This window comes from Saccostrea echinata, unplaced genomic scaffold (assembly GCF_033153115.1).
Source record: "Saccostrea echinata isolate AGI-Se365-2 ecotype Australia unplaced genomic scaffold, CSIRO_AGI_Sech_v1 ptg000001l, whole genome shotgun sequence".
Lineage (NCBI taxonomy): Eukaryota > Metazoa > Mollusca > Bivalvia > Ostreida > Ostreidae > Saccostrea > Saccostrea echinata.
In genome coordinates this window covers 13,760,187-13,787,353 of record NW_026889750.1, presented here as the reverse complement: position 1 = coordinate 13,787,353, position 27,167 = coordinate 13,760,187, and the positions used below count along the sequence as shown (strand labels likewise).

The 27,167-nt window shown below is 33.6% G+C and overlaps 1 protein-coding gene across 1 annotated transcript in view; it reads left to right on the top strand.

Annotated features, from left to right (window-relative positions):
- The window catches only part of LOC133185437 (F-box/LRR-repeat protein 7-like), a 90,126-nt gene that overhangs the window by 47,589 nt on the left and 15,370 nt on the right, over positions 1-27,167 (top strand). Inside the window, exon 2 of the mRNA XM_061320638.1 lies at positions 11,026-12,000. Coding sequence (XP_061176622.1) covers positions 11,026-12,000 — 975 coding nt within the window. The remainder of the gene's footprint in view (positions 1-11,025; positions 12,001-27,167) is intronic.

Below are 27,167 nucleotides of genomic sequence, written 5' to 3'. Positions count from 1 at the left end.
ATTTTTTTTTTACCTTTCAAAAATTGAGTATGTTTCAAAGTTATAATCAAACACTGTTGTATCTTTATGTTTTTTCTTAGGGATATTTTTACTTTTATACGACGTACTATAAGCTACTTTGTTACCTAACATTCACATATTGATAAAGTCAGATCTCCCAATATAATAAAAATCACCAGTTTAAAAGGAGATGCCACTGATTTAGGTACCCCACTGATTTGGGACCCTCCACATGTCTACATACGGCTTGTACGGTGAGAAAATGGGCTACAACCTCACTGTTCACATACTTTCTCATTTTCCGTTTGAAATTGGCTACTTCCCAGGGACACACTAAAGACTTGATATTATTTGGATTATTACATTTTGCATTGTTACATTTTGCGTCGAGATTAAGCAAAATGCAACAACGCAAAATATAATAACACACTTTTTGGTCTGTGAGGTTGAGAATAATTTCCAATTGAGTAGTGGATGAAGAAAATAAACGGAAAGAAAATAAAACAAAAGGGAAAATAAACATATGCTAATTCTTACATTAGATCTGATCTCATCATATATTGATTTCATTAGCCATTTAAAATCAGTTGATATTCAAATTATTGGTATTGCAAATTAGAAACGTGTGTGCGCACATGTGTTGGGGGGAATGGGAGGGTGGGGGTTATTTCGTTGATCAAGTGTAACATTTTGCTTTGCTTTTTGATAGGCACATGCATGAAATTTAGATAAGAAATCTATTTATTCTTACTGGCAGGTGTAAATATAGCGGGAAGGGGGTTTCTTTACAATTAAGATTTCATACTGTTTTACAAACCATTGCAGACCAGCAAAAATAAAATTTTCTGTCTCCCTCTCTCTCTCTTCAATAATAAAATGGGTAGTTTCTAGCTTTCTGCATGCGCATAAAAATAAAATGATCAACATACGAAGTAACCCCTACCCCCCGCTTCTCCTTGCCAGACACACACACATACACTTCTAATTTGCTAACCAATGTACACATGCATCACACAAGTTTGCAATAGTTTTGCAATAGATCAATTGATAATTTTTAAATAAGGCAGTACATTCTAAAGTCGAATGTCTAATTTCACAATCTTCATACAGGGGTCTGATAGGCCATAATTCAAACTATGTGGGCAAAAAATGTGCTTGAATTTCTTTCATATTATATACATATAAAGAGAGACTTTGTATCCTAGAACAAAATATCAAAGTTTCAAAAGAATTGAGTTTAAGGAAAATTTTGGTCTATCTATTGTGTACTACCTAAATCTTCTTTTGACATTTTATTTTTTCTCTGGCAAAAACCGAAAGTAACGTGACAAGAAGTCCAAAACCTTACATAAGTGATACATTTACATTTGCTTTATCTACGGAAGCCCATTTAGGACATATCAAAAAATATTTTTGAATTCGATATAACGAATTGTCAAATTTGTTATAACGAATTAAATTCGATATAACAATTTCTATTAATTCGTTATAAGGGATTCAATCTGTTATAAGGAATTTGTTGAATTCATTTTAATGAATTCAAAAATTTGTTATAACGAATTAAATTTCTTATAACGAATTATAAAACTTGTAATAAGGAATTAAATTTGTTAAAATGAATTCCTTAATTTGTTATAACAAATTAAATTCGTTAAAACGAATTTGACAAATTGTTATATTGAATTCATATATATTTTTATATAGGATCCGATTGTTGAATTTGATAAAAAGAATTTAATTTGTTATAACAAATTTAAGAATTTGTGTAAACTAATTTAATTTGTTATAACAAATTCTAGAAATCGTTTAAACGAATTTATTTTGTTATAACAATTTTTTTTTAATTCGCTATAACGAATTCAATAAATTTGTTTTAACAGATTAAATTCGTTATAACAAATTCACAGAAAGGATGTATTCAGTATTTGAAAAGAATTGACCTATAGGAGAGAACAATTTCCCGGAAAAAGTCACTTTTGAAAATCAATGTTCATTGATATGTCTAAATTTTTCAAATTTGTATTTTTAATCTAAAAGAATGAATCTTCATAACACTGCTTTCTTGCCCCTTTTTAAATGCAGAATTTACCTTTTCAAATCAGAACATTGTTATACTCGTATTATAGCTAAAGTCGTCAAGCATAGTCTGTATAGATACTCATAAAAGATTTTTTGGGGGAAAGAGACATTCAATATATACATTATATAGATTAAATAAAATCGTATACTTCACTGTAAAATCCCGGTTTCACCATTACAGCTATGTAGGTCATTGTATTATTTGAATGAGAAGGCGGAGCGTCTATCAAGCGTGCGATTAGTATGAATACATTAGCGTGTGTTCGAGGTGTACTAAGTTTTATGATTAACTGACACCTAAAAGGCCTTTTTTTCATGCTAGAGACCGACAAACTATAAACATACATGTTTAATTTGGCTGGCTTAACTTTGATTTCTTTTCTGCTTAACTTAGGAGTCGTATTTGAAATGATTTACTAGAAATTCATTAAATTATTTATACATTAAATACACAATGGAATTTGGAAACAGAACGTATAACGAAGGATACACTATTTTTCATACTTTAAAGAAACCTTTTTTTTCTTGAAAAAGAGATATTTAATCCATTTAAGCTTATTACATAATTAGAAATTTTTCATACATATATATAATTTTGCAAAATCGGAGTGCTACAACAAATACACGTAGGTGGTTGAATTATGATATAAAACTACACTCGGTGTATAAAAATTAGATAGTTAAGAAAAAGAAAATATAAACATCAATTAAACGTCCGTTTAACGTCAGTTTCATTGCTGGTGGATAAAGGAACATCCGTGTCAGTGTACTTTGTACAGTCCAAATTGCATTTTTCAAAAAAATCCTGTTTATTAATGCCAGACAAGTTAATATGATCTTCCTCATTTAAAAAATCCTTATTTGTCGAAATCCACTCCTGTACTTTTTGATTTTAACAAACTCTCTCCCTGTAGTAAGATAAATAATAAATAACTCCGAGGTATTTTTAACGCCCTTTTTCATTCGACTGATTTTTTTTTTTACTAATATCTACGTTGATCGGACATGTGAAAGGGTCATACAAATGCATGTTTTTGCTTTTAAACATTATGCTTTAAAAATACCTGCAAACATGGACATTTTAACATGATCTGCAAAAAAGGACTTTTTTTTTTACATGATCTGCAAAAAAAAAAAAAAAAAAAAAGTGAAAGTTTGTGCCGATGTAAAAAGTTACAGCATTTGCTTTAGAAGAAACCTGAAGCTTCCTTCTATTCAAATTAGGGGTGCTTTTTGTGCATATGTATTCATCCATTAATTTTTCATTCGGTACACAGGTTTTTTGAGCGCTCCGTACTTCAATTTCTTTCCATGAAGGTCTCTTCTACTGGAAGTATGCATTTGTGCACTTGTAACAAACAATTTATTTTTCTCAAGATATGATGAATTGGTGTTTTTCAAATAGCGGACTATATAATTTATGACAGTTTTAACTGAAAACAAATCTTTCATATCTTCCAAGTCAGAGAACGGAGCACTGATGTATATTTAGGAACAAGGGCAAATGTATAATATATACCCACAGTAATTTAAATTTTAGAATTCTGTATTTATGAGACATAAGCAGCAAGTGCAAGCTATATGCTACAGTCCTCCAATATAAATTTATTGATACCTATTGAAAAAAAATCAAACAAAATCGACTGAAAATCTTAACACATCTTAATCATAAAAAAGTTTTCTCCCAGAATTCTAATTACCCATTTGAAAAATGATTTGACCATCGATGGCTCGCAGACACTAGACACAATGTCGCGTAGGTGTGCTCAAAGCATGGAAGTGAATAGATTTGAGTCACGTGTTCAGTGCTTTGTTATTCATGAGGTCAAAGACGGGTTGAAATTTGTAAACAAGGTGTGTTACGGTACATATTGTCGTTTTGTACATATTGTCGTCAGCGACAATATGTACCTACCCTCACTGCATATATTGTCGTCCATCGGTACATATTGTCGCCAGCTGAAAAGTTACACATGTACATATTGTCGCTGGCGACATTATGTGCCTCACCCTCACTGTACATATTGTCGCCCCACAGATATTGTTGTTCAAAGATTTCTTTTGTTGATTTTTGGTAGTTTTGTGAATGTAATTGGTGTGTGAATCACACTGACGTGTCTCGTATGCTATTTGATACAGCGTGATTGAGACGGTACATTTTGTCGTCTGGTTCATATTGTCGCCGACGACAATGTGTACCTACCCTCAAATTGCCGTCCATCAGAACATGTTGCATGACAATGCACGGCAAATGAATGCTCGTTGTAAATATGGCCAGAGAAACCATACACTTCAAAATAGGTCATATACACTTAATTTGATCGCTGAAATTCGGCGTTAAACAATAATAATCAATCAATCAATCAATCCATATAAATATGACTAATCATTGCTTTGCTGTTTTTGAGAAGATAATTTCAAAAGAATTTCCCCATATATTCCTATGAAAAAAATTTGATTTCCCATTGTGGCCCCAACCTAGGCCCGGTTTGATTTGAAGATACTTGGATCTGCGCTACCTGAGGATGCTTCCATATAAGCATCACTAATCACGGACCTACTGCTGTTCTCAGTGGTGGATCAAGAAATTTCAGAACGGAAGGGGGGGGGGGGGGGGGTAGGTGCGGACGGTTCAGAATTTTTCTGACTAGCAAAAAAATTTTTAAAAGTCAATTATATGTAAAGGTGTGTTATTGAATATGTTAAGTAAATTATTTAGTTATGAATTTTACCTGTGGAATAAATTGAGAGTATATACAAGTTAAACAAACAGAATTTACCAAAACAGAGAAGAAAAAAATCAAACCACCGGCTGGAGGTGGGATGGGGGTGCGCCGGTGCTAAATCTGTCTGGTTTTTGAGAAGATTTTTAAAGATTTTCTGCATATATCCCTGTGTAAAACGTGGATCCCCATTGTAGTCCCACCCTACCTCTGGGTGAACAAAATTGATTTTGTTTTTGTTTGTTGATATAATGTCCATGTCGATAATTTTTCATTCGTATGTAGACGTCACTTGCCTGTGGAGGGCTGGAAATTTAGACCTATACTTGATACTCATGGTAATTGAGCAGTGAGAATTCTTTTTCTTGCCAGCACCTCAAAATTGAACGTACACTATGTGACGAATCTTTCACATAAGTATCATCTCTTCTGACCCAGTGCTTCTTGGAATAAAAATGAATTTTTTTCTAAATATTTAATGAAAAACTTTGATCACCTATTGTAGACACACCTTTCCCCCGAAGGACATGATCTGAATAAAACTGACTCTACACTTCATAATGAAGCTTTCACATAAGTTTCAACTTTTCTGACACAATGGTTCTTGAGAAGATTTTAAAAGATGTCCCTAATTTTTCACTTATTCTTAATTACTTCCCTTGAAAGAATCTATGACCCTTGAAAAAACTTGAATCCCCTTTATCCACGGATTCTTTGTGGCAGGTTTGCCTGAAATTGACCCAGTAGTTCTTGAGAAGAAGCTGAAATTGTAGAAAAATTTACAGACAGAGGGACGGCCAGACAGAATGTGATCAGAAAAGGTCACTTGAACTTCCGGTTCAGGTGACCTAAAAATGTCTACCCCAACACCAAATATATCGGCACATGATTGTATTTAAGAATAACGCAAAAATTATTTCTAAATCTACGGAAGCCCATTAGTGCAAACTTGTATATATATAAAGGAAACGCAATATATAAAAGTAAACCTCGATATATAAAGGAAATGCGAAATATATAAACAAAACCTCGATATATATAAAGGAAATGCGAAATATATAAACAGTACCTCGATATATATATAAAGAGAAATGCGAAATATATAAACAAACATCGGTATATATTAAGGGTAATGCAATATATATATAAAGAAAAATTTCCATCGCCTGACCTTTAATGACCTTCGTTACACCAGGGATTCGCCAACACCTGATAAGCGGCTCCCTGAGCTACTGTTTGAGTGAAAACGGTAGATGTGGCTCAGTTTCAGGATGGTTTTAAGTGTATTGCGTTTTCTTTATGACTGTCTTAATATGATGATTTAAATTAATTTAAAGTTTATAAATAAGACTGTTTTATTCTTACATTTCAAATCGGGCAGAATAAAATCAAAACTTTTTTGCTCGATAAGTTCATTTCATGGCAATAAAAATTTGGGGTATTTTCAATTGAAATATAATTCAGTGCAAAATGCATGTCTGTGATATCATGTTTTATTTAAACAATAAAATGCTTTCTTTGGTTGTTAATACGGAAATCAGTTTCAAAGAAAGTGGCTCCCATCAGCCACGTACCTTAAATCACTTAACTCTACACTAATTTAGTGTTTCGGCGGTTTGATAAGAGGTTTATGATTTTTTAGTTTCTTACAGTTTATTACTTAGCTGCAAATCCGCCATCATCAGGAGCCTATTTGCACATCTGTTATACAGATTATTTAGTGAGGAGGTTATCATATCACCCAAATTTTTATTGCGTTTATATGACACAATAGGGAATTCAGAGAAAATCGCAATGCAGTTTTTATCTTTACTAAGAATGTGCCAGTATTTGTTTCAAAGAAAGTTGCTCCCATCAAGTCAAGTGATTTGAGGTACGTGGCTGATGGGAGCCACTTTCTTTGAAACCAATGGGGATATACTAGACTAAGTATATTATTTTTATAATAGATTTAAATTAATTTGAATTAGGGTATTTAAAAAACTGAGCTTGTTAAAAGTCCATGTTTAACATTATTTTCATAAATTCTCGGTTGTGAAACCAAACTTAGGTAATATACGGCTAAATTTTTGTAAAACAGTAAACAAGGTACAGTAGTTGTAAAAAGGAAGTTGATCAAAATACATGTAAAGCCAATAAATACACAGAAAATACGATAAACATACTTATTTCATGCATACATAATTAAATGCTCATCTACTCAATTAAATGCATTATATTAAGTAATGCTACAATTACAGTTCATCGATATATACATGTATAAATAAACAAACTCTATTGAATAACACCATTCTGCTGATTCTGGGAAAGTAATACAAGAGTACTGTAAAACTGATTTCCCCCTGCCAGGAGTTAATCTGTATATAATCTTGATGGACAGCTGAGCGACACAGGTCACGCAGTGGAAAATTTTCTCTTTATATATATCGCATTTCTCTTAATATATACATGTATCGAGGTTTTGCTTATATATATCACATTTCCTTTATATATATCCAGGTTTTGTTTATATATTTCACATTTCCTTTATATATATCCAGGTTTTGTTTATATATTTCGCATTTCCTTTATATATCGAGGTTTACTTTTATAAATTGCTTTTCCTTTATAGATACAGATTGGCACTAATGGGCTTCCGTAATAATCATTATTACTGAACAAAATAACTAATACATGTATTCAATCTCCACGTATATATTACAGAAAAAAAGAATAAGCTGATTTATCGGATATCTTAAGAATTATGTAATTTTGACAATCCATAGTGATGTACACAATTTTCTGATCAAAAAACTTTTTCCCTTCAGTATTGCGAGTAATTCTGTCTGTCTCCCTCCGTGCGTGTGAGTTTGTTTGTCAATCTCTCTTTCCTTTCTCAAGTAAATATTCGTCAAAACAATATATCGACGACAATATATGCCGACCTTGACTGTACATATTGTCGCCGACGACAATATGTACTGATGCTTGACTGACATTTTGTCGTCCATTATGCAGGAGGAAAATAAGGCTTGTCTCGGTACAAATTGTCGCCGGCGACAATATGTACCGATGGACGACAATATGTGCGGTGAGGGTAGGTACATATTGTCGCCGACGACAATATGTACAAAACAACAATATGTACCGTCACAAGGTGCCTTTACTATGGAGACAAGCACCCGTGATTTTGCACCTTTTTGGAAAATAACAAATGAGCACAAGACTGTTTCAATTTCTTTCATGAATGTAAATGACTAGTATAACTCTTTACATTGACCGTATTTACGACAACTTGAAACATCCATGCGCTCATATAAAAAATGGGCTTGCAAAATGGGGGTGTGGCCTAAAGTCTATGAGAAATCGATGTAAACAACATACCCCTGCTATATTAATCACATAAATACCTAATTACAGCGCAAGGAAGTAAAAATTGAAATTGAAATTAATAAAGTACAATATTTGATAGAAAGATTGAGGCAAAAATATGTAGAAAATCTTTATTTTTTTGTAAATTGTCGGGGGGGGGGGGGGGGGGGGGGGGCAGAGTTGGACGTTTAAACGATTCATCCTTTATTATTTACAACTTAAAAATTAACTTCCAAAGTTGGCAAAAACAGCATTTTGTCCGTTAAAGCACAGATTTTTGCATGAATTTTGGCCTAGAATTCCTTCAGGGCAGGCCTGCCCCTAAATAAAATTATGATATTTTGATAGGTTGTGATGAAAGAAATAATTTAAGACAGGAATTTTTTTAGGGGCACCCCTGCCTTAGGGTCGAAATTCACAAAAAACCAACAAAAAAATAAGGAAACCTGTTTTTAAAAACCTAATTTGCATTTATACACGCTATTTTCAAATCCGGAATAGCTAGATCGGTAAAACAGCTGGGTATAGATCCTTTTTTGAGTCTTGGTTCGAATCCACCCGGTGCCACACTTTCATACACTTTTAAATTCTTGTCTTTTTATAGACTATTTTATTTTTTTAATAGGGTCTTGTGTATTTTCTTTCAATCATCTATCTTTTATGCCTGTTCATTTTTGATATAAAAGACACTAAAGGGAAAAGAAATAGTAAATTCTACTGTAACTAAAACACAGTCAAGCAGAACTATACCTCAGTATAGCACATTTCTTCGAGGACAAGAATTATTCACTCTGTGTTACTCGATACAGATATTCTCGCCTGCGATGAGCATGAGATGCGATGGATTTCTATTGTATATAAATATTCCTTACAATTTAAGCAATTTAGTGAATTACATTGCTCTTTTTCTGTCTGTACTACTAGTTCTTCTCTGCCTTGTTGCGCTGGAAACGTTAGCTGCAAAGTTATTGTTGACAACTTACACTAATGATCACGTTACATGAACGATTCCGCACGATTAACGCATGATTAAACCTGTTACAGGTACGATCCTTCACGCACATCTACACGTTACACGATCTGTCACGATTGCTAATGCAAACGCACGATTCTTCACGCAAAATGGTTAAAAATATTTAGGAGTGAATATTTTCTAAACGAAATAAGGCTTAATAGTCATTTTTCAAATGATTACTGATACAATTCATCGACTTTGGAAAACTGGGGAAAAAATTAGAAATGGATATTATTTGAAACTAAACAAGACTTGCTACTTATTTTAGATTACAAATAATTTAGACGTAATTCTCCGACTTAGGAAGATCGATTTTTTTTCGTATTGATCGATACATAAAGATTAATTTATGATCGATTGTTGCATGTTCTATCAGATGATTAAGGTGGGCCGTGAGTTTTAATTCTACTGAATTTAATGATATGCAGTAAGGAGGGAAATAAAAAAAATGGCATAAAAAATAAATTAAAATTATATCCATCTTTCCATTTGTGAATCTCTAAAATCAAAATTTATTTTACAAATCATTCATTTCCAGAAATTATAAAAATAAAGTAAGTTTCAGAGATAAACATTGAAAAAAGAAACCCCGACAATCATGCCATATACATTCGCTGTCTAAATATTTATGAAAGCATTGGGAATTATTCATTTATTTATTTGAAAAATATACATTTTTGATGTATTGATATACACAAAATCTTGACCACAATTAGCAGTAAACATAATATTAACATCAGAAAAAAGTCACGCTATTTGAAGAGAATATCATATTGTACGACGTACTATGTTGCTTATTTACTAGCGATTAGTTCGGTCAATTATGTTAATCGCGCTTCATTTATTTTATTTGGATTAAAAAAAAACAGACAAGCGAAATGCTTATTTAACAAATAACATCCCGATGATAACTTACAAAATGAAATTAGCACGTTTCTTACGATCACGCTTGATTAAAATCGCAAACGATTGAGCCTGATACACGCACGATCTCTCATGTTACACGAACGATCACGCACGTTTCACGAACGATTCTACACGAATGGTTTGTCAACAATAACGTTGCAGCCACTGTACTTTAAAAAATATATTTAGAATACAAACATGCACCGAGTCAATAAATTTCGGATCTAAAGTTTTCAAACAGTGTAGGATAACGTAGTATCTACACTCCCTTTGATTTAATTTTTATAATTTGTATACATTAATGGCATGTTTTATTATATCAACTGAGATGTGTTGTAAAATAAACACACATCAAGAAAAAATAAGAATAATCAGACATTACCATTATTTACAATGAAAACTAAAAGGAAAAAATCAAAGCAAATAACATTTTGAGATAACAAACTCAAAATGTGTTGACAATTTTGTCATGCTTCATAATAATTTAAATGTCTGAAGGTTTCGCTTATCTCTACACATACTGTAATGAAATGAAAACGAATTATTACATGTACGGAGCCTAAACTCATTGACCGTAACGAAATCGACAAGCTTTTTTGTATAGATTAAAACCAATCCCAGTCCAAACTCCATTTATAAAGAAATGATCCTTATTATTACGAATTAAATTCGTCATTACAAATTCGACGATTCGTTATATCGAATTCAAAAACATTTTTTGATAGGTCCTAAATGGGCTTCCGTAGCTATCTAATAATCACAAAATAAAATGAGAGATAGATTCAGAGACTTATTTTGAATCGGACTCAAAAAGTGTTCAGAATAATATTATTAAGACGAAAAACAATAGGGATTTTTGCCAAAAGTCAAAAAATTCTAATTTCTAGTAACTGATACAAAAACACATCATAGCTCTTCATGGCTTTGTCACTGTTATAGCTTCATTTACAGATCAGACCATGACAGTGGAATCAGCCCATGACTCGTCTTCAGGCTTTGCTTCGGATGTACCTAGCTATACTTATTCAGGAATAAATATGTCCACTTTTAAAGAAAGTATTCCATCGCATGCCAGTGACTTGCCTTCTGAAATAAATTTACGAAAATTCTCAAATACAAATGATTACCTGTGTGAGACAACAGAACAGAAATTCAACCGGAACTTTTCTGTTTCTCCAAAGCAGCCAAATCACTACAACGCTCATGACTTAAAAATGCAATACCGGGTGTCCACCCCGTCACCTCTCTCTTACCAGTCATCGTCCTCTATTGGAACTCCACCCTTATTATCACAAAAACTCCAGAAATATCGTCTCGAGAATTCGAATATGACCGAACAATCTCTACATCATCTTCAGATTCCATCACATCCACAAACCCCTGTCATTAGCTACAAAAACCCTGCATACGAATATCAACTAGACAAACACATGGAACAAATACAGTATAACATTAAACGTATAGAGCTTCAAGAAGAAGGTCACATTACCAAAGGTAGCAAATATCTACATCACAAACCATCGTTGTTCGATCTGATCACTGATGACATCATCGTTAAAATTTTTTCTTACCTTTCCTCAGACCAGCTTTGTAGAGCATCACGTGTATGTCAACGATGGCACAGAGTAGGTTGGGATCCACTGCTATGGAAACAGATTGTACTGAATAGTGAATATATCAATGTAGACAAAGCCATTAAATATTTAACAAAAAGACTAAGTTACAATACTCCTACAGTGTGTGTCATTGTTGAGAAAATCAACCTCAATGGATGTGAAAAACTCACAGACAAAGGGCTACATGCCATTGCAAAACGATGTCCTGAGCTTCGGCAACTAAAGATGCAAGGATGCTCAAATGTGACCAACCACTCTTTGTTCGAAGTTGTGTCATACTGTGTAAATCTTGAACATCTTGATGTTACAGGTTAGTATTCATAAAACATGTCAGTCACTTAATTAATATTCAGATAGAAACCATTATATTTGAATTTTGTCTTTTATTAGGTCACCTGAATAACGCGGGGCGATATAGATCATATAGTGAAAATGCATTAATTCTTTGAAAATCTTCTTCTCTGTTCCTGGGTATTAAATAAACTAACCAAGTATAGAGTTATGATGAGCAAGAGTGCCTCTTCCAAAATTGTGAATTTCATGACCCCAGGGTCAGGGGTTTTGGTGTTAGGGCGGGGCTCTATTGATTATATACTGAAAATGCATTAATTCTTTGAAAATCTTCTCTGTTCCTGGGTATTAAATTACCTAAGAACATAGTTATGGTGAGCATGACTGCCTTTTCAGAAATTGTGAAATTCATGAACCCAGGGTCAGGGGTTCAGGTGTTAGGGCGGGGGCTTTTTTGATTATAAAGTAAAATTGCATTAAATCTTTGAAAATCTTCTTCTCAGTTCCTGGATATTAAATAAAATAAGTACATAGTTATAATGAGCATGGCTGCCTCATCAGAAATTATGAATTTCATGGCCCCAGGGTCAGGGGTTCTGGTGTTAGGGCGGGGCTCTATTGAGTATATAGGGAAAATGCATAAATTCTTTCAAAATCTTCTCTGCTCCTTGGTATTTTTCAAACAAAGGAAGTGCATGGTTATGATAAGGAAGAAAGCCACTTCCAAAATCGTGAAATTCATGGCCCCTGGTCAGGGGCTCTGGTGAAGAGGGGGGGGGGGGCTCTATTGATTATATAGTGAAAATGCATAATTTCTTTCAAAATATTTTTTCTACTACTGGTTATAAAGCAAAGAAACAAGTGTATAGTTATTATGAGCAAGGGTGCTTCTTCCAGAATTATGAGTTCATGGTCAATGGGTCAGATGTCTGGTGTAAGGATGGTGCTTTATTTATTTAATAATATAGTGAAAATGCATTTCTTTGAAAATCTTCTATGTTTCTGGGCATATTTGACGCAAACAGATTAAAAGTTTTAACATGCAAGCGTATTTTTACCAGAATTTTGAACACCTGGACCATTTAGTCAAGAATTCTGGTCCTGGCCAGAGGTCTATTAACTTGTATTCTGCTGAGCAAAGTTATTCCCCTTTGCCATTCACCTTTGATAATTAATCACTGTAAATAATGTATTTGAAAGGTTAATAGAGTAAGAGAATTATGTAAGAATATTTATTGTATAATACAAAAAATACTTTCATGGTTTTAATGATCAGGTAGACTTGGAAATAATAGATGAATAAAAATGAGACAAAAATCACTTATCTTTTAAATGTTCTTCAAAGGCCAAGAGAGGCCAATGTGAGAAGTAATAATATGGGGTTAAAAAATAGACATTTTGTTTATAGTCTGCATGGTAATGTGATAAATAGGAGACAGATTATATACTAGACCAATTATTTTGTTGATGCTTATCATACTATATTCCTTGTTTTTAGGCAACAAAGCTTCATTTATCAGTTTATGGATCCTCTAAATTGTTGATTGTACTAAAGTGACCGTTAAGGCCCCTGGGCCTCTTGTTTTTTTATCAATTAAATATTATGAAATTTAAAAGTGTGAAAATACCCTAAATTCGAACAGCAATAAATACCAGACAACACTTTAAAGATAAAATCGTAAATTTAATTTAAAGAAAAGTGATAAAAAAATTTCAAACATTCTTGAGATTGAAGCCGACTCGCCCGCGTGAGAGGCATGTCGTTAATCACTATGCTATTGGGGACGCAGGCTTTGAAAGAAAAAGTGATTAATTTCTAAAATAAGGATTTATTAATTTTGAAATAAAGTATATATTTAGCATTCAGGTAAGACTTTCTATTATCCCTACTTAAATCATTAAAAAATGTTGAAAAGCAAAAAAGTTGAAGAAAAAAAATCGAGTCTTGAAATTAGCTTCAAATGGTGACAGGAAGCATCGACAACCCGATAGAAATTAACTGAACATTTACAAGTCATCCTCTTAGATCTCTGACATGTCTTACATTCATATCTTTGGCTGTTCTGGGGGAGTTTGGAAGACAAAAATCCATTTTAAAATCAGGAAATTGTCCATAACCTGGAATCAGAAGTAAATTTTCCAGATTTTCTTTGTGATGAACAAAGTTCATGTTATTGTCCATTATCTCTGAAAATTTCTCTGAAATCCACCTTTTTGAGATATCGCCCGCACAAATGTGAGGGAATAAAAAGCATAATAACGAGATAAATTAATTCTAAACCAAATTATTTATTTAATTCTCAAATGAAAGTCTCTATTATTCCTACTGATATTATTAAAAGATTGGAAAAACAAAAAGGTTGAAAAAATTGACTTTTGAAATTTGCTTCCGGCAACGACCGGAAGTAATGACGACGCCAAAAAATGACTTTGAACATCTACAACTCATGCTCTTTCATGTCTGGAATGTCTCCAGTTCATATCTTTAGCCATTCTGGAGGAGTTGCAAAAACAAAAATCCATTTTAAAATCAGGAAATTGGCCATAACTTGGAACCGAAAGGGAATTTTCCAAATTTTCTTGGTGATGAACAAAGTTTAAATCATTGTTTATTACCTCTGAAAGTTTCACCTAAATCCAGTAAATACTGTTTGAGAAATCACCTGCTTAATTTTTTTTGGGGGGGGATGATAACTGGAATATGGATAAATCAATTTTAAATCAAATTATATATTTTGTTATCAAATGAAAGTCTCTATTATCCCTACTAATATCATTAAAAGAATTAAAAAAAAAAAAAAAATTGACTTTTGAAATTCGCTTCCGGTGCCAACCGGAAGTAATGACGACGCCAAAAAAAAATAATGTTGCAGATCTGCAACTCATGCTCCATCATCTTTAACATGTCTCCAGTTCATATTTTTAGCCGTTCTGGAGAAGATGCGAAGACAAAAACCATTTTAAAATCAGGAAATTGGCCATAAGTTGGGACCGAAAAGAAATTTTGTAAATTTTCTTTGTGACAAACAAAGTTCATATCATTGTCCATTACCTCTGAAAGTTTCACTGAAATCGAGTGAGTACTGCTTGAGAAATCGCCTGCACAACTGGGGGGGGGGGGGAGAGATAATAACTGGAATATGGATAAATGAAATTTTAAACCGAACTATATATTAAGTTTTTCAAATCAAAGTCTATTATCCCTACTGATATCATTAAAAGAATTAAAAAAACAAAAAAAGTTGGAAAAATTGACTTTTGAAATTCACTTCCGGTGGCGACTGGAAGTAATGACGACGCAAAAAATTAATAACGTTGCAGATCTGCAACTCATGCTCTATCATCTTTGACATGTCTCCAGTTCATATCTTTAGCCGTTCTAGAGGAGATGCCAACACAAAAACCATTTTAAAATCAGAAAATTGGCCATAATATGGAACCATAAAGGAATTTTCCAAATTTCTTTGTGATGAACAAAGTTCATACCATGGTCCTCTGAAAGTTTCACTGAAATCAAGTGAATACTCTTTGAGAAATCGCCTGCACAAATATTAAGGAAAAAAAGAATGATAATAACTAGAAACTCCTTGCGAGCAACGAGAGGTCTTCCGTCCGAATAACCATCTTTATTTGTGATATTCTTTGCATGTTAAATTACATTTATATATGTTCGTGGTAAAGACACCTTAAAGCTGAACATGATTCGTAAAAGCAATGTGTCCGCCATTTTTGTTCGGACTCTCGCTATATCTGAGGACCCCTATATAAAGGGCCTGACTTGGACACTGTTCAGTATAATCAGTCGACACCGATGTAGACGGACGTATGCTATACAGCACTCGGTAGCGACAAAAATAACTGTAATACCTCGTCTAATGCAGGAAAGTAAGATACAAAAGGAACTTACAATTATAGTTGTACAGTTCAGTGCAGTGTACAAACAAACACAGATACACGTAACTACAATAAAATGTAAACAAAGGTAATGCAAGATAACCAGCACGAACACGGGTCGCCATTCCATGCCGATACCCGTGACAAGAAAGCAGTCAGGTGTAACGAATGCGAAGAGTATACCCTGGTGTTGATGTATCGTAGATATAATATCGAAAATGGTGTATGCCTATTTACGAGTCGTGTTCAGCTTTAATATGTAATATGGGTCTTTCAAAAATGCAAGGATTTTAAATATTTATTTTTAAAAAATGAAATTACCACAGAATTCACACAGAAAGTAAAACGCCAAACGTCATTTATAAACGTAAATTTCAGCTAAAATGGGAAAGAAAATTCAGACATCGGGATTAAATCCAGATCGCCTTCGTGGAAATTCAATATAAAAACCACTACACAAGCGCAATTTAATCAGCCATCATCGATGTTTACTTTGTACTCATTGCCTAAAATAACCAGCGTCAGGGAGATTAAAAGTTTGTTTTTTTTAATTTAGTGTGAAATAGTAGAATGAGAGCTAGCTAGCCAAATTCTGCGCAAAAAAAAGATTATTTGTTACTTGAGTTTAAACATTAACTGTTAGCAGATATAATCTATTGCTGATGAACTGATGATACTGTTTACTTTCTTTTATTCTTTATGTATTCCACTTTTTAGGTCACCTGAGTCACACAGGTGACCTATTGCTATCCGTTTTTGTCCGGCGTCGTGCGATGTGCGTTATCATTTGAACATTTTCAGCTTCTTCTCTGAAACCGCTCAACCAATTTCAACCAAATTTGGCATATAGCATTTATGGGTGTATGGGGAACAAAAATTATGAATTTCATTGTCCCTGCCCCCCTGGGGCCTGAGGGGTGGGGCTAAAACCACCAAAATTAATGCAATCTTTAAAAATCTTCTTTTTTACTCCTGGACATCAAGCAGTCAAACTGTTGGCATGATTGTAATAAGCATTGAGCCCTCTACCAAAATTGTGAAATTCATGGCCCCAGGGTCAGAGGTTCTGGTGTTAGGGCAGGGCTATATAGATCATATAGTGAAAGTGCATTATTTCTTTGAAAATATTCTTTGCTCCTGGGTATTAAATAAACTAACTAGGTATATAGTTATGAAGAGCAAGAGTGCTTCTTCCAAAATTGTGAATTTCATGGCCCCAGGGTCAGGGGTTCTGGTGCTAGGGTGGGGCTATATAGATCATATAGTGAAAGTGCATTATTTCTTTGAAAATCTTCTTTGCTCCTGGGTATTAAATAAACTAACTAAGTACATAGTTATGATGAGCAAAAGTGCCTCTTCCAAAATTGTGAAATTCATGGCCCCAGGGTCAGGGGTTCTTTTGTTAGGGTGGGGTTCTATTGATTATATAGTGAAAATGCATTAATTCTTTGAAAATCTTCTTTCCTCCTGTGTATTAAATAAAGTAACTAAGTACATAGTTATGATGAGCAAGAGTGCCTCTTCCAAAATTGTGAATTTCATGGTCCCTGGGTCAGGAATTCTGGTGCTAAGGTGGGGCTATATTGATCTTGTAGTGAAAATGAATTAATTCTTTGAAAATCTTCTTCTCTGCTCCTGGGTATTAAATAAAGTAACTAAGTACATAGTTATGATGAGCAAGAGTGCCTCTTCCAAAATTGTGAATTTCTTGGCCCCTGGGTCAGGGGTTCTGTTGCTAGGGTGGGGCTATATAGATCTTATAGTGAAAATGCATTAATTCTTTGAAAATCTTCTTTTCTGCTCCTGGATATTAAATAAACTAAGTTCATAGTTATGATGAGCATGGTTGCCTCTTCCAAAATTGTGAATTTCGTGGCCCCTGGGTCAAGGGTTCTGGTGTTAGGGCGGGGCTCTATTGATTATATAGGGAAAATGCATAAATTCTTTAAAAATCTTCCTCTCTGCTCCTGGGTATTCAAACAAAGGAAGTGCATGACTATGATAAGGAAGAATGCATTTCCAAAATTGTGAAATTCATGGCCACTGGGTGAGGGGTTCTGGTGAAGAGGGGGGACTCTATTGATTATATAGTGAAAATGCATAATTTCTTTCAAAATATTTTTTCTACTACGGTTATAAGGCAAAGAAACAAGTGTATAGTTATGGAGAGCAAGGGTGCTTCTTCCAGAATTGTGAGTTCATGGCCCCTGGGTCAGATGTTCTGGTGTACGGGTGGGGCTTTATTTATTTAATAATATAGTGAAAATGCATTTCTTTGAAAATCTTCTATGCTTCTGGGCATATTTGAGGCAAACAGAGTAAAAGTTTTAATATGCAAAGGTATTTTTACGAGAATTTTGAACACCTGGCCCTGGGATCATGAAACATCTTAGGTTAAGTCAAAATCTTCATGTTTTTCTTAAATGTTACGGAAGTCAAGCAGACCAAAATTAAATATTTTTCAATTTTGCTTTACAAAAGTGTTGTTATCTGCAAATTTAGAAATTAAGTCGACAATTATGAAACATTTTACAGGCGATTGAAAATTGGACTTAAGTCTATGTTTGTTTCATGATCCTGGGGCCTGGACCATTTAGTCAAGTGTTCTGGTCCAGGCCAGGGCTCAATTAACTTTCATTCTGCTGAGCAAAGTTATTCCCCTTTACCATTCACCTTTGATAATTAATCACTGTAAACAATGTATTTGAAAGGTTAATAGAATAAAAGAACTATGCAAGAATATTTATTGTATAATACAAAAAGTACTTTCATAGTTTTAATGATCAGGTAGACTTGGAAATAATAGATGAATAAAAACAAGACAAAAATAACTTATCTTTTTATATGTTCTTCAAAGGCCAAGAGAGGCCAATGTGAGAAGTAATAATATAGGGTTAAAAAATAGACATTTTCTTAAGAGTCTGCATGGTAAAAGAGATAAATGGGGGACAGATAGATACTAGACCAATTATTTTGTTGATGCTAATCATACTATTTTTCTTACTTTTGGGCAACAAAGCTTCATTTATCAGTTTATGGATCCTCTAAATTGTTGTATTGTACTCAGGTGACCGTTAAGGCCCTTGGGCCTCTTGTTATTTCATGTAATTCCATATACAGGCATGTCCATGTAATCTTTTTCTGCACTTCTTTATACTTCTGCATCAGACCATTTGTCTACTACGAAAGGCTTGTAACGATATATTATTTCGCGCCAAACGACACGGGTAAATCTTCGTGCATTTCCTTTGGAATGTATTTTTTATTGAATGGTGATAACTTCAATGAAACTTCAAAATGTATGTTCTTATAACCTGAATTTCGAGCTTTAGAAAGTATATTGATCACATTGTACTTATAATACTTATGTAAGATTATTGGATAAGTAACACTAAAGCAGTGAATTAGGTAAGATTTTCTACAAATTTTATTTTCCTGTTTACCTCCAAAGCGGACAATCACGATTAGTTACACATTCAGGAAAAGCCTGGAATGTTTCGCCAAAAAAAAATGTCTTGTCCTGCGACGGTCAAGGAATCTGATACCATTTATGTTCAATAAGAACATCTTTTAGAAAAAATATTTATATCAACTTCATTAAACAATATTTTAAAAAATGGTTTTCTTATTTTTGTCTCCTCTGTGCATTTAATATGACACAAGCCTGCATGAGAAAAAAACAATAGCCACGTAATAATTACTATATATTGAGTGCTTTAGTCAGACAAGATTCTTGAAAAGCTATTACTTATATCCATGATTAAGAATCAGTTTTTTCGTGGAGCAAAACAGAAGGTTGTAGTTATCGTATTTCCACTTCTAGTCGTGTCGTTTTTCTACTTTGAGATACAGACAAGAGCAATTATAGTAGACGCTTGAGAAAACCTCGGATTAAAACTCTTTTTCGAAACAGAATTGCAACGTAATTATGACGTGACAATCCAACAATTCTTTCACATTTCTTTGATCCTTATAGTAGTTTCATTCAAACAAACGCTCGGCTGACTCCGTAAACTCCGACCTGCTCATCGGAGTTTACGGAGACAGCCGCCATTTTGGACTACCGCTTCAAATTTAGAAATGCGAATATCTAGAGTTTGGATTGATCAATTCTAAAATAAATTATACACTAAGCATTTTCAGAAAAGCTTTTATTAACCCTACTAATATAAAAGAAAAATCTAGAAAAACAAAAAAGTTTAAAAAATTCGACTTTTTTAAATTCGCATCCGGAAACGACCGGAAGTACTGACGACGCACGAAAAGGTCATTCCCCTCATCTAGAAGTCATAATTTATAATCTCTAACAAATCTCCAGTTCATATCTTAAGCCATTTTTGAAAAAAAAGGGGGGGGGGGGGGACAAAATTTCATCTTAAAATCAGAAAACTGTCAATAACTTGGCACCGGAATCGAGTTTTCCAATTTTCCTTCTGATGAACAAAGTTCATTTGACGACGCATAATTCCTGAAAGTTTCATTTAAAACCACTGAATAGTTTTCGGGAAATCGCCAGAACAAATTTTTTGGGGGGGGGGAATAATAATAATAATAGCTAGAAACCCATTGCAAGCAATGAGAGGTCTTCCGTCCGATTTTGATAAAAACGTGAATTCAAGCTGAAAAAGTGATAAAAGAAATTCAGACACTCTGGAGATTTAACCCTGGTCGTCAGCGTGAAAATCCAACGCGCTAACCATTAACCATTCACTGTTTTGCATCACTTCCTGTCACGACCAGAAGTAACGGCAATACAAGATTTTCTCGCGATTCAAATAAATTGATGACTGACTATGAGTCCTGAAAGTTTTAGACCTAAATGGTTTACTGTTGCCGAGCAATATTGTGAGAACAAATTCTAATTTTGAGGACAGGTAAACAAGCGACCGGAAGTGAATTTTAAAAAAAAATCTCTGACGTTTCTCTAGACATTTGCAGTATCTACAAAATGCATCAAAACATTTCAAGTACTTTATCGATAAGCAATATTTATGAGAAAGTTAAATATCGAAATAACGTAGTTCATCACCTAAAATCGGAAATTGACGTTTTTGTTTCCGGTGAAATCTAACATATTTCAAAACAGCAAAAGAGATGCAATAAAGTGATGCAAACTTTAATTTAAAAAAGAAAAGTTAAATTTTTTTTTTATTTCTTTGATCACTTCCTGTGACGACCGGAAGTTACGACTGTCGCATTAAACCAAAATGGTTTTGCCTACTCCTCAAGGTCTGTTACTCATAAAAATATGGTGTTTTAATCTTTTACCTGTTTTTGAGATCTCGCTCAGACAATTTCTTATTTTGAGGACAGAAAAACACGCAATCAGAATTGAATTTTTGAAAGATATTTGAGGTTACTTTATACATTTGCAGTCTGAATAACATATTTTAAAATTCATTTCAAATACTTTATCTATAAAGAATAATTATTGGAAAGTAAAATACTCAAATTATTTAGTTTTTCTCTTATAACCGGAAGATGATGTTTTTGTTTCCGGTGGGACCAACATCTTTCGAATCTGCGAAAAAGATGCAATAAAGTGATGCAATTTTTTAATTAAAAAAAGAAAAGTTGAAATTTTCGATTTCTTTGATCACTTCCTGTGACGACCGGAAGTGACAGATGACGATCTTAACCCAAATGGTTTTGCCTATATCTTAAGGTTTGTAGCTCATATAAGTTTGGTATCTTAATCTCTTACCGTTTCCGAGATCTTGCTCAGACAACTTCTTATTTTGAGGACAGAAAAACATGCGACCGGAAGTGAATTTTACAAAGATATTTGGCGTTACCCTAGACATTTGCAGTCTGAATAACATATTTAAAATTCATTTCAAATATTTTATCTACAAAAGATATTAATGAAAAAGAAAAATACTCAAATTATGTAGTTTTTCTCTTATAACCGGAAGTTGACGTTTTTATTTCCGGTGGGACCAACATATTTCGAAACTACAACGTTATATTGTGATATAGGTATTAATTTAAAAAAGGAAAGTTGAAATTTTACGATTTCTTTGATCACTCCCGTAAGCGACCGGAAGTGCAGACGACGAACGATAAGGCAATTCTGCAAAGAACTACGCACGCTAACTTTCGATTCCCGCCTACATTTTACACCCATTTAATTCAATACTAATGGCAATTTGACCGTGAAATCTTTGTTGAATGCAAAGAACAGTTCAATGGTAATTGACTGATAATTTCAAAGCCAGTGTTAAATAGTTAATTACCCCTAATTCCAGCTCTTAAAATAAGGGGGGGTAGACGATATTTTCCATTGAAATCGGGCTGAATAAATGTTCCTAAAATCTTTTCTTACGTATTACGCATATAAAATTAAACATATATTATTAATAAAATACAATATTTTAGTTGTAAAACCCTTTGAAATTGGTGAAAAAATAAGCATTTTTGTAGTTTTTTGTCTGTAAACATATGTCCCCCCCCCCCCCCCCCCCCCCCCCGTGAAACACAAAAAGCTTTGGTATGGATTTGTAAAATGACAGTCCATATTACCTGTAAAAAGGAATTTTTGTTTCACGGGGGGGGGGGGGAGATGTTTTAAAAATATTTTCCGTTTTCCGTTGATTTCTATAGTGAAAAACACACGTTTTTGCCCAAATTATAGAGTTATCTGTCTTTGTTTTCCCAAAGAAGTAATGTTTTATGAAAATTCATATAAATATTTATATAAATATAAAAAATCATCTAAATATGTTAACTTTTGAAAATTGACTTCGAGGTAGGCGGGAGAACAATGCTTTCGTTCGCAGTTCTTTAGAAGTCACGTTCTATGCTCTCCAATAAGTCTCCAGTTCATATCTTTAGCCGTTCTTTAGATATGCCGCGGACAACATTCCGTTTAAAAATCAGGAAATTGCCCGTAACTTGGAACCAAATTGGAATTTTCCAAATTTTCCTTGTGAGGAACAAAGTTCATACAATGACTAATTTTTCCTGAATGTTTCACGGAAAACCACTGAATAGTTTTCGAGAAAACGCCTGCACAAAATTTGGTAAAAAAAAATAATAATAATGCGAGCAACGAGTGGGTCTTCCGTCCGATGTTTGATAAGATGAGATACGAATTTGACTGAGATTTCCGTTCATAAATAAATAAATAGTCAAAACGTACAATTTGCTTCAGTTATGTTTGACAAAATTTTGATCATTAAAGAGTTATAAATAAAAGGATTTCGGCCCCTCTTATGGCACCTAAAACGTAATATTTGATGAAAAATTTAAAATATATATAGTAGCAGATCGTGGAGATGAACATTACTGTTAAAGAGTTACATATGAAAGAATTTTGACCCCTCTGAGCCCCAATTTGAGGGGTCAGCCCCTTTCTCTTGATATCATATGAAAGGTCTTGTAATTCTGATGACTATTTGTTCAACAACTATTCAAAAGTTTTGTTAGTTTTCGAGATATGTAGACTTGAAATATTTAGGGGCCGTCCTTTAAGTCCTTATAGGGGCTGTTTAGGGAAAATTGAAAGGATGCACATTGTTGAGAACATCATTCTAAACAACTTTTGTTCAATATTGCTTATCAAAATGTTTCCCTTTTTCGAGATATAAAGCGTCAAAGGGTGGCATTCTGGCCCCTTTTGGCCCCTATTTATATAACATATGACGTAAAAATCATAATATATAGTTGTACAGTAAAACTTGTCTAATCCGGCGACCATTGGTTCCAATTTTTTTCGCCGGATTAGACAACATCCGGATTGGAGAAAATTGAACTGTTAGAGCAAATTAAGAATTACATAGATATAAACAAAGAGTGGTAAATGATCAAATGTGTCATTTTTTACGTTTCACTTGAAAAAATCGTCTATTTTGTTTCTTTTGAACTCTGTCCTTCAGAATTTTCATTTCTGTTTAAGTTTTATATCTATTGGACATTCATTAAATTTGAAAATCGTTTAATGTTTTAAATACGCTTCAAAACCTCATCGTAGCTGTAAATATTATTTTGTTAGTTACCGATTCCTTATTGATTTCTTTCTTTTAAAATGAATATTTAGACACAGTATTTGTTTATTCCAAATGTTATAATGATTAGTGGACCAAAATCTTCTGTCGTTATGGTCGTTGTATACTAGCGACACAAAGGGAAGTAATTCGCATTGCACGTCGTGCACGCAAAACGAAAGTAGAAAGGAGGTCATGAATGTCTCCACATTTTTCTACAGACATGCTACACGAAACTATCACCATCACTTTGCGAGTTTCCTCGCCGTACTTGAGCCATTGATGATTTTTTTAAAATCAATTTTGTTAAAATCTAAACTGTCGATACAGGATAGATCATTAACGGGACAATAATTACCCCATACGAGACTTCTCTAATGACCAGCGGGCACAGGTAAAAATAAGTGGCCGGATTAGAGGAGATAATTTGTACTAATTATGAGCAGTTAGTTCTTTAAACAGTGGCCGTTTTACAGAATAGGCAAGATCCGGATTGCACAACATTTATTAAACATAAATTATAAAGAAAATTCAAGGGACTAAAATATTACGCCGGACTGAACAACATGCCGGAATGCACAACATCCGGATTCAACAAGTTTTACTGTAGTTTGTTAAGATAAATATTTTTGCTTCCGTAATGTATACAAAAATATTGATTGTTTCAGAGTTATCGATTAAAGACTTTTGGCCCCTATCGGCCCCTAAAATGATGAGTCAGCGCTTTTTTCTTGATATCATGTTAAAGATCTTTTCATTCTGCATAAATATTGTTCAATATGTTTCAACAAAATAATTATACTTTAAAAGATATGATACAAAATGTCTAAAAAAAAATTCACTCATGATTCGGGTCCTAAATTTCGACCCCTACCGAGCTTCCATACTAGGCACTTCTGGAAAATATCTAAACCCAGGTGCAAGATAGCAACATGTCCTCTATCATCACTAAAAATTTGAGTTCCATCACAGACAAGGAGGTCCTCTGAATTTTAATAAAAGGGCGATAACTTCCGACCGGAAGTGAATTTTCAAAAATTGAAAGAGCTGTACAAACTTTAGATAGCAACACATAATCCCTGAAAATTTGAAGCGAATCCATCAAGCCATCTCCGACAAATCTTCTGCACAAAATAGGTAAGGAAAAAAAAAAGAATAATAACTAGATGGTTCTCGTTGCGAGCAATGAGTTGGTCTTCCGTCTGATTTGGATAAGAATAGTCAACATCTTGATTGAAATATTCGTGAATAAAAAGTGAAAGGATGCATATTGTTTAAAACAATATTCTGAACATCTTTTGTTCAATATTGCTTAATTAAATATTTCCTGTTTTCGAGATATAAAATGTAAAAGATTTAGCACTCTGACCCCTTATGGCCCCTTAAAACGTAACATTTGATCAAAATTTTCTAATAAATATTTACAGATTGTTATGATGAGCATTTTTGCTTCAGTAATTTATTACAAACTATTAAACATTAAAGAGATATAGATGAAAGATTTTTGTGCAGGCGATTCCTCGAAAACTATTCAGTGGATTTAAATGAAACTTTCAGGAATTATGCGTCGTCAAATGAACTTTGTCCATCAGAAGGAAAATTTGGAAAACTCGATTCCGGTGCCAAGTTATTGACAATTTTCTGATTTTAAAATGAAATTTTGTTCCGCCCCCCCCCCCCCCCCCCCCCATTTTTTTTATTAAAAATGGCTTATGATATGAACTGGAGACTTGTTAGAGATGATAGATTATGACTTCTAGATGAGGGGAATTACCTTTTCGTGTGTCGTCAGTACTTCCGGTCGTTACCGGATGCGAATTTAAAAAAGTCGAATTTTTAAACTTTTTTGTTTTTCTATATTTTTTTTATATAAGTAGGTTTAATAAAGGCTTTTCTGAAAATGCTTAATGTATAATTTATTTTAGAATTGATCAATCCAAACTCTAGATATTCGCATTTCTAAATTTGAAGCGGTAGTCCAAAATGGCGGCTGTCTCCGTAAACTCCGATGAGCAGGTCGGAGTTTACGGAGTCAGCCGAGCGTTTGTTCGAATGAAACTACTATAAGGATCAAAGAAATGTGAAGGAATTGTTGAATTGTCACGTCACAATTATGTTGCAATACGTTCTATTTCCATTAGTGAACTCTTCAAAATTAGAGGCGCGTTTGGTCGTCTGACTAGGACAGCATGGCGTGGCGGATAATATAAAAACATAACAATCTCAATCCAATTTTAAATGTTAAATGTATTTGTCATTCCAATTAAAGAATAGAAGAACTAAAAGACATATGTAAGAATGAGAACCCTAAAGGACAAGTGCACTTAAGCAATGCCTAATGGGCCCTTTTTCAGTGCCGTTTTACTTTAGAAGATATTACCAAATTGTTCTTTTTTGGTAATAGTTAAACACAAGTGGATATTTCTAATTAAAATCACGTTAAAACATCCCGAAATCAGCATGGATTTGAAACAAATGAAGATTTTTAAATGCCTATAGATACCCCAAATCCGGAAAAGTCGTACTGAACCTATTTTGAGTTTCGTTTATTTAAATCAAGGGGAGGAGACATTTAATTCGAACACTTGAACAATCTGATGGAGGATCATTGACAGGCACGTTTTCCGAATAATAATCTTGCGCTATTTTACCTGAGGAGAAAAAAATCGAATGAAGTTGTATAGATGCCTGTAGCCATGGTGATCAAACTAAGAAATTTGCACGCTTAAATGATGTAAATTGCCTTTGAAATAATACAATAAGTATTAACATTAGTTTCTTTAAATTTTAAAATGAAAAACGTGTATTTAGGTGGCTTTCATTACCGGTACCATTGTCTTGCATGAATGTTAAAAATGTTTGACGCTTTTTAGTTTTATGTATGATGGCATTTTAACGACACTAAACTCTCCTAATCTCCCGTGTTCATAAAACCAAATGCATACAAACTTCTCTATTAGGCACGACGTCGATATAATGATACAAAACGTGGCTATCTTTTACAGTGAGCACATTTGAGGAATATTTACCTGCCAGTTGGTAGAACTCACGTGACTACCGGTATTTTAAATAATTTATTCTACGGGTGGGTGCAACAAAGGTCATACAGGTAAATAGCTCTCGTTTGCTATAGGAAAAACATTGAACTTTTCATACAGTTTTAATATTTTAAGTACAAACCTAATCTTGTACAAATTTCCTACTTTCACACAAGTTTTATAAATGTATATTGCGTTTTTTGTCATTTGCACAAGTTTGTACAACATTAGGCGGACAGTAAACAAAAGCTTTGAAATGAGTGACCGTC